This window comes from Centruroides sculpturatus, unplaced genomic scaffold (assembly GCF_000671375.1).
Source record: "Centruroides sculpturatus isolate CEXI.00-Female unplaced genomic scaffold, Cexi_2.0 scaffold742, whole genome shotgun sequence".
NCBI lineage: Eukaryota > Metazoa > Arthropoda > Arachnida > Scorpiones > Buthidae > Centruroides > Centruroides sculpturatus.
Genome location: NW_019385044.1, coordinates 199,752 through 209,511, shown reverse-complemented (window position 1 = coordinate 209,511; position 9,760 = coordinate 199,752). Strand labels below are relative to the sequence as shown.

Sequence of the window (9,760 nt, the reverse complement as noted above, 5' to 3'; positions counted from 1 at the left end):
GACAGTGATGGATTTCGAGAGTATGTTGCCATCAATAAATCTTACCTCGTGTTTTGAGGAATTAGTGAACCTGTTATGTGAGTTACATCCAAAAGCATACGAACACAGAAAAGATTTAGAGATAATGGTTGATCTGATATGCTTTCAGTCGTTTTTCAGTTTCCAAGGTAAAGTTTATAAGCAGTTAAGGGGTGTCCCGATGGGCAGCCCGATGTCTGGCCTGCTCTGTGAGAAAAATAGAACGCATGACGCTTATCAACTATAATGAATACATAATCATGTACAAAAGATATGTAGATGATGTTCTAATTATTTGGAAGAATGACGCAATGATAAAACGATTCTTAGGCCAAGTGAACTCTAACCAACATGGCTTAAAACTTAACCTGGAGCAAATTAGTAACAAGGAGCTACACTTCTTGGACGTCAGCATTGAATTTAAGAATGGAACTACATCAAGCCCACGCATGATTCCATGTATATTCCGGCAAATTCTAATGACCCAACGGTTTATAAACTATTTGCATTTAGGGCACTAATCAGAAGAGCGTTTCTCTATTGCTCAAATGTAATGGACACGATGAATGAGCTGTGTAGGATCAAAAAAGTTGCAAAAGAGTTAGGGTTTGGAACAAGATCTATAGAGCGTTTAATAGAACCTAGGAGCAGCTCTAAGAAGAAACCGGAGGCTGTGGGTAACTTCGCAAAGTTTACGTATAATAAATGTCTCTTCCCGATTATGAAGCAAATAGCAAAACACAAAAACACCAGTATAATATACAAAAGAGCCCCCACAGTGTATAGGTTGATTAGAAATGACAAAGAAAAAATGGATGATAATGAGCAGCCAGGTGTGTATGCAATTCCATACAAAAATGAACAGTTGGGAATTGATAAGGACTACGTAGGGGTCACTAACAGAAACCTTGGTGTGAGAATTGAAGAACACAAATACGATGTCGCAAAGAATAAGTGTGTAACAGCATTATCCAAAATGGCACAAGCGGAAGGTTCTGTTATTAAATGGGAGGATGCCAAAATCCTTGCAAAAGTGCACTCACCAACGCTCTCATCCATAACTGAAAAATGTGAAATATACAGGGCAAGTTTAACGGATAGACGTTTAAATTACAAGGATGCGACAGTGTTACCTTCATCGTGGAAATACATAGTAAGAAAAAACACGTGTAATAATACACCTGCAGAGACTCAATAGATATCTGGGATAATGTAGAAAGAATTGGTGCTTAGTATGTACGGTTAATCACCATATTTTATTTTCGTTTTTTGTGTGATATTTTAGTTTAGTATTTATCATTTATTATTTTTTTGTGGTTAAGCATGTTCTATTGGTTTAATTTAAACGTATGTTCTAATTTGGTTAATTTTGAACGTGATCGATTTTGTATTAGAGTCGAACAATGTTAAACTGAAGATGGCCCATAAATTGAGTTGAAAACGTTTGTTTTGTTTAATAAATGTATGTTCTCAGCAATAAGGTATGTTGGGTGTATCTAGAAATTCTATTTTCAAATTGGGAAACTCTTTAAATTAATAATATTGTAATTCAATGCGAAATGAAAAAAATAACATAGTCTATTGAGAAATTTCTCCAATTGATGACATTTAAATTATAATTTGTGTTTCAAATGAGTTATTTATGCTAACTGTTGCTTGTTTGCCATGTAATAAATTATAAAAATTGCTTCTTAGCACTAATTACATAAAGGTATTTATATCACATTCATAAATGTCATTTTCAGGCCTGAAAGTTTCTCTTTCCTTCCACCAAAAATTTTGATGTTCTCTGTTACTCACGTTCGAATTTTTTGGTGGATATGTTACTGTAAATGCTCGAACTATGGTAAATCCTAAGATCTTCCAGTAAAACCTAAGATTTGCGAAATCTTTGTGGTAAAAGTCTGAAATGTTCTGTGATCATCGTAAATTTCGAACTTTTACTAGCATTTACTCGGTATATCTTAGGTTTTACCTCAGAGACATGGTAAATGTTGAAAAAATAGTCCCCGCTACCTGCACCGCCACCTTCACTCACCGCATTCCATCGTTTGACACGTTAACTCTAATCCTGTTTGGGATTTCGCTGTCTAAAAGTTATTTATGAATCAAGATGAGTGTGAAACAGAGATTTTATGAAATAATGGACGAGCTCGTGGAAAGGAAGAAAGATAATAACTTTTATCTCAATAGGGACAAATACGCAGTGTTTGGAGGAAATAAAAGCTGCAAAGAATATGAAAAAAAAACTAGCTGTTCATTACAGGCGTATAAAGTGTTACGACATTTTGACTATAGGCAGCGAAGAAAAACTAATTACGCCTATGAAGGAGGAGAATAAAGAAATAAGGTATTACATTTGTTATAAGGACTTATTCAACATTCTCGAAGAAATGCATGTTGCTGTTAGCCACGGTAAAAAACACGGATGCTTAAGGAATGTAACTGCAAGCATAAAAATGTAATGGTTGAGGCTACTATGACATATTTGAAGCTATGTCAACCTTGCCAAAAGAAACAGAAGACTGAAAAAGGGCATTGTCATCAAACCTATACTTCACAGTGAAATGAAGTCACGCTGTCAGGTTGATCTAATATACCTACAAACTACCTCAGATGGAAATTATAAATTCATTTTAGTTTACCAAGACCATCTTACCAAATCTGTGATCCTTCGTGCGTTTCAAACTAAACACTCCGTAGAAGTTGCATACCATCTTCTCGATATTTTCACCACTTTTGGAGCGCCGAGCAATCTTTATTCCGATAATGGTTGAGAATTCTCTAACCAAGTTATTGAGAATTTATGTTCCATGTGGCTGGATGTAAAAATCGTACATGGAAAGGCAAGACATAGCCAAAATCAAGGATCAGTGGAGCCTACTAATCAAGACATAGAAAATATATTGAGCACATGGATGGAAACCAATCAGTTATCAAAGTGGTCAGAGGGTTTAAGATCCATCCAGGCAATGAAAAATAGAGCATATCACAAGAGAATCAAATGTCTCCCCTACGAAGCAATGTTTGGTTGTCCAATGAAAATGGGCCTTGCAACTTTAGCAATCCCTAGTGATATGATTAATGTTATAAGATTTGAAAAATATTTAGAGAAGTTGTTGCATTCGTGTGACAATGCGGAACAAAATAATGACATTGAAAATGCAATCGAACAAGACAAGGAAGGAAACATCGTTGAAAATGAGACAGAAGGGGATAATTATAGACAATTGAACTGTCAACGATAAAACACAAGAAGATGAAATGATTATTACTGAGAAGATGAAGATGAAGCAGAGAGATACCGATTCAGAGACAGAAAACATGATTGAGTCTCAGGAAGGTCTTGTAACTATAGAGCCAATACCAAAAAAGAATCTATAGTGACTATAAGAAACAATGCAAAATTGAGTTTGGAGAAACAAACTGAAAAATGAAAGCCAAGTCTGTTGATAAATATCCATATGTGAAAATTGGCCAAAATGTATGACTGAAATTGCCTGAAATTGAATGAAAGCTAAAACCGACCCGAAAAACGTTATTGCAATTGTAGTAGATGTAAAGGACAACGAGTTTTACCAACTAGGTACCAAAATTGGAGTACTAAAGCAGCTTTATACACAAAATCAGTTTACCTTATGCCCTGAAGACTTTATCAAGATAGAAGAAGTTGTTAAAGATAAAGAAGCGAGTCTTCGAGAAGTTGTCGCAAAATTGTTTTTGACTGGAAAACAAGGTTTCAAGAAATGCAACTGCCCAAAAAAATGCGTAAAGAAGTGCGCTTGCAAGTCATCAGGATTACTTTGTAATTCTAAATGCCATGATAGCTCTCCATGTTGTAACAAGTAAAATCCTTTTTTTACTTTTATTAAATAACAATGAATACCAAATGATTAGAAAAAATACTGTGATTACTGATTAGCTTAGCCAACGTAGGCTATTATATTATTTTTGATAAGATAATTTAATTTTTTTTATGTTAAAAAAGTATTTTTAAACTGTTTCATTAGTTATTAATAAATAGGACTTAGTAAGTTGACTGTTTATAATAATTGCAATAAATGATTATTAAAATACTCATAGTTTTATTTCAAAACCAACATTTACTAACCGTCTTTAGTAAAACCTAGAATGTACCAGATTCTTCTAATGGTAAAATCCCGATAAATCATATTAGTTTATAAAAATCCTTACATTTACCAACTCATGTTAGTAAATCTGAAGATTTACAAGTAAAACCTAGGATTTACCAATATATGGGCTTTCACAGTAACAGATATACAACTTCTTTGTATGGTGTATGCCAAAAATGAGATAAACTGTTCATCTGTAACGAATTTGTTATTGATGAAATATTTCAAGGAACAAAATGCAATAAAAAAACATTTAAGCCTATATTTATGTGTAATAAATGTCTAATAATTTAAGCCACTTGTCTAAATAATGTACATGGCTAAGTGCCTGAAATTACTAAAGATAAGCATAGGCTCAACCTTCAGAAATTGAAGACGACCAGTTAAATTAACTGAAAATATGGATATTTTCTCTTATTTTTGACTAAGTTTTCCTCCTTTTACTAATTCAAAACTACACCCAGTGTAATAAGTCCTATTTATTAACAAGTTGTATTGTATGTGGATAATATATAAACAAAAACTGAAATATTTAAAGACATGGAGGCATAAATAATTTACTGAAAGCATTTCTTCATATGCAAATTACAAGCAAGAAATTAAAAATTTAGTTTCTCAAATAGAACTTCTATTTTCAAATTGGGAAACTCTTTAAATTAATAACATTGTAATTCGATGCAATGACGAGATTAATCCAAGTTTATTCAGATAGTTGAAATTGAATTGGTTCTATACTTCGAAATGAAGTAAATAACATAATCTATCAAGAAATTTCTCCAATTGATGACATTTAAATTATAATTTGTGTTTCAAATAAGTTTTTTATGCTAACTGTTGGTTGTTTGCCACGTAATAAATTACAAAACTTGTTTCTTAGCATTAATTATATAAAGGTACTTACATCACATTCATAAATGTCATTTTCAGGCCTGAAAATGACATTTATGAATTTCCTTCCACCAAAAATTTTGATGTTCTCTGTTACTCATGTTCTAATTTTTTGGTGGATATGTGTAGAGAGGACGTCGTGGTAATCTGTTCATCTGTAACAAATTTGATATTGATTAAATATTTCAAGGAATGAAATGCAATAAAAATATATATATATATATATACTATCGATTATCTGTGACTTCGCCCGTGGGGATTTTGCAAGCAAACCCATTTATATTCAGTATTTCAACAACCATAGTAATTTGTTATATAACACCTACCTCTGAGAATAATGAGAATTGCTGAGAATCAAAGGAATTATTTTCAATTTGATCAATTTTCTGGAATATTTGCAATCATTCTATATTCAAACCAATATGCAAAATCAACAAATTCGAATTTAAAACGGTTCAAACATTTGGTTAAAAATTTGAAATATAATAAAATATTTATAACAATGTATGAAATGTTATCAGTTTAATACATCTAAGTACTCAATGAAGACTAAACATAGTTGAAAACAAAAAGTCACATCTAAAATAGTACAGTAGAAGCTGTTCTTCCGATTAAGCCTTAACGCTCTCCCTCTCCCCCATGGGAAAATTTCAAAAAATTTCTTCTTAGCGTGCATTTCCATGACGTACCCTGTGTACCAAATTTCACCTCTTCAGGTTCATCGGTTTACCCTGGGCGATGATGGATCAGTCACCCAGTCAGGACAAGTAATTTTATATATTTATATATTTCTCACCACAGCTCCCAGTACGGCGCCAAATTGCCTTCTATGAGTAAAACAGAAGCAGGAAGAAAAGAAGGCGTAAAGTATTGGTATTGGTCCATCTGTCCAATGGAACTGCACATAGGATTCATGGACCTCAATTCTAACTGGTAAGTGTTCACGTTTCTCTTGTGTGGCACCCTGAAGACAAAACAAAGGATTGACTATTTGGAAACCAAGAAATGGTTAAGAAGAAAACACCTTTTTTCCTAGGTATCGAATCACATGTGTAAAAATTACTGCTGCTATTCCACATATTGAACAATAACATACTCAACAAAACTAACAAATTATTATTATTCAATAATATGAAAAATTTGATTATTATTAACAGAGATTATTTTTATTAAATGATGCAAAAATTGCAAAAGATAATAATAATAAGGCATAATAAAAATATTTTAAAGTTAATTTACCAAAATGGCATCAAAATTGATCATTTTCGTAAAGGAATTTATGTATAGGACAGCTAAAGTCTTCCATGTACCTGGATGTAGACTTGTGAAGCCCACTAGATTTGAAAATTTGCAAAATATATAAACAATTGTCGGGATGTTTATAGTATGTAAATGTATCAGAGTTTCCATCTTGTTAATCAAATCAGTTTGGTTTATTTGGTTATGGCAATGCAACACGTGGGCGATCTTCCAAGGGGGAGTACTTTCCGGTAGGACTTTTCACGAGAAACTGGCCCCTATTTTGGTGTTACGAACATGAAGGAAACCCAGAAAACTTTTATGTGTCCAGCCCGTTGGCAAGGCGCAAACCCACAACCAATTATTAGTGTTCAGTGGTTTTATCCACTCGACCGTGACTTTTATACACTCGACGTACTGCTAGAGAGAATTATATACACTGATTTAAGACCTTTGTATATACTGGATCATACTATGCTGCATACTTCTGTTAGTAACATTCCAGTCATTAATAATAAAATGGAGTGCAAAATGTCTTTTGCAAAGAAAATTTGTTGATTTTTTAAAGTTATTTTCTCTGAGAATTCGCCGACACTTCAGTTATAATTTTAAATCTTTAATTCGTTTAAATCAGTGTTTCTCAACAGGGGCGATATCGCCCCCATGTGGGCATTTTTCCATGTTGAGGGGATGATTAGTAGCAATTTATATTTTGGGGGTCGAAAAACAATTTTCTGGGTGATATAGTAAAACATTATTGTCAGGATAAAACTGTCCGACATACGATTTCCTGCGCTTAACTAAGCACTAAGAACTAAGCATATTTTTCATGTCTTAATTATATCTTTCTACTGAACCCTGACTATGAGTGCCTGGGCTTTCCATGCACCATTTTTTAACTCTGGTCACATACTACACATTTCTTTGATGATATTATTGGCAAATTCTCTGCCGCTTTCACTTTGTAGAATACTTGGTGCACCGAAAATTGTAAAAATGTCTAAAAGAACACGGGCTACATCTTCAGCCCTTTTGGTTTTTAATGGTTGTAGTTGAACGAATTTTTTACGATTTTGGTACATGCATATATATTTATATTGCTAATCAGCTTGCATATGATCGACCCAACATCTTGAGTTCATTTCATTACTTAAAATTGGTTTAACTACCAAACCTTTCTTAGTAACATTCTTTTTTTTTTCTGAGAAATTTCACATAAATTCAAGTAAATTATAATCATTTCCCTTGTAATATTTTTATATTTCGTACTTAATTCTTTTTCCATATGGTTTCTACCTCCATAGCCAATAGCAATATGGGCATCATGAAACATCTGAAATATTTCTTCAGTGTGAACATAATATTTAATCATATTACCTTCTTTTACAGGTATAATTAATTTTTCTATTTCTCCAATAGATGCGACATCATATGTACGTAAACGCTGATATTCTTCACTTTCGAAGTCAATTTTATTTTTGAATCTTTCACTTTTTGTATCATAGTCAAATATGCCAATTTTGTAAAAATTATACTGTTCTGACCTTTTTCTGCTATTAAGCTGAACTGCTGACTCTTTCATGTTAAGGTTAGCATTACCTGTAATCATGTAAAAATTCATAGATAAATATAATGGTAATTTCGTAATTTTTACCGTAAATTTGGTAAAAAGTAAATTTTTTCAAGTCAAATACAATATACATATGCACATTCATGCATTTATATTACTTATTGTATGAACGTTCATGCATTTTATCAAATATATATTTTTTCAATATATTTAAAAACTGATTTTGCCATCGCCAGAGGGAAGATTTTAATGTTTCATTGGTGGAGAAGCCTCTGAACAAGCTACAAGCTACATATATAAGACAGTCCAGAAACTATCAAAGATAAGAAGTGTTCCTTTTGACAAATCTTCCCCCCCTCAAAATTGCTCAAAGTTTTGCCTTCTTATATTACATCTTGTAACAAAAACTATTATTTTCATCAAGATCAAGAGAACAGGCCATATTCTGGTCACCACCTCTCGTCTTTGAGAGAGTGTCACTTGGTCTGTTGGTTGCCGACTGGCTAAACATTTGTCTGTCTTGAGAGATCACCATTTCTCTCTATATGTAATTCTGGATGACTTTTTCTCTCAAAGATTCTCTTGTCTTTCAGAGATGAACAGATACTCACCTTTTGACTATAACCTCAATTTCATTAGATGAAGTATGGATGACTCATGCTAGACAATCTCATTAGAGAACATTCTCTATTTTGGAAAAGAGCATTTCAACACTTTTAATCTTTTTCTGAAGTGTCCACTTTATATTTCACTTGGGAACATCACTGATTCCATTTTTTTAAAAACAATTTTACATCAGTTACTGAACCAATGAATATGCTGTTAATCTTATTTTACTTCCAGCCATTCATCTCTCTAAGTATTTTTAAAAATAGTGCCATTTAATTTCCTCTTAACTACATACACATACTTTTCTAACTAACTTAGGATATTAAAATTTCTATTTGTTAAGAGAAAATGTTACCCAAAACATTTTGACATTACAATCCATAAAACATTATAAAATAAATACAAATGTTTGTCAAAACTATATGCTTCATTTGAACCTTGGGCTTTCCTCACCAAGGCTGCATTTCTTTATGCAGTACTCAAGAAGCACTTTACAGCAAACACTCTGAAACCCGTTTCTAAATGCAGCGTTGCAATGTAGTGAACAGTTTCTAAACGTTTGCTGCAAGAGATCGCTGCAGCGAAGATAAAGCAGCTTTTACATCCGCTACACGTTTAAAGCAAAATGGACGCTTGCATGTATAATGTTGTATTAACCAGCGATAACAAAAAAGTCGAGGTAATTGTCGACAAGAACGTCATGGAAACATTAACAGCAGGTAAATTTACAGATTAAATGTACTTTCAAATTATTAAAGTATAGCTGTTATCGATTGTTTTTATATAATTCAATTATATGTAATATATTAATTATTATGTTATATTTAATACTTAAATGGGCAGATTGAACAGAGAATAATTGAAAATTATTCAATTATATATGATTTCTTGTATTGTGAGATTTGATTATAATTTATATATTTTCCAGACAATGCCTTTAAAGAAGAGTATTTTAAATTAATGTTCCCCAACCATGAGAACACAGAAAATAAAGGTTAGATAATTTAATAGATATTTTTTAAAATTATATAATTATTTTGTAAAATGTAAATGAAATAGTTTAAATTATATTTAAGTAGTTAAGCATATCTCAGATTATCAGACATACATATAAGTAAAACTTATAAGGTAGCTAGATGAAAAAAAAGTAATCGTATTATTTTAAATTGCAGTTACCTCAGATTTAAGTACAGCCTCAGTTTTAACAAATAACGAAGAAAACAAATCAGATTCTGTAAGTATTTAATTGTATTAAATTTTATTTAAAAAATATATATTCTTTATATTTTTGTTATTGAATAAC

At 32.0% G+C, this 9,760-nt stretch overlaps 1 protein-coding gene across 1 annotated transcript; it reads left to right on the top strand.

Annotated features, from left to right (window-relative positions):
- Window positions 1–2,831: 2,831 nt before the first annotated feature.
- Window positions 2,832–3,266, top strand: LOC111633826 (KRAB-A domain-containing protein 2-like). The gene has a single exon (XM_023378461.1). The coding sequence runs from the start codon at window positions 2,832–2,834 to the stop codon at window positions 3,264–3,266; it is 435 nt and encodes a 144-aa protein (XP_023234229.1).
- Window positions 3,267–9,760: the final 6,494 nt, after the last annotated feature.

What these genes read in the sequence shown, in the direction of transcription:
- LOC111633826 (XM_023378461.1), top strand. Translation starts at nt 2,832, where the DNA reads ATGTGGCTGGATGTAAAAATCGTACATGGAAAGGCAAGACATAGCCAA.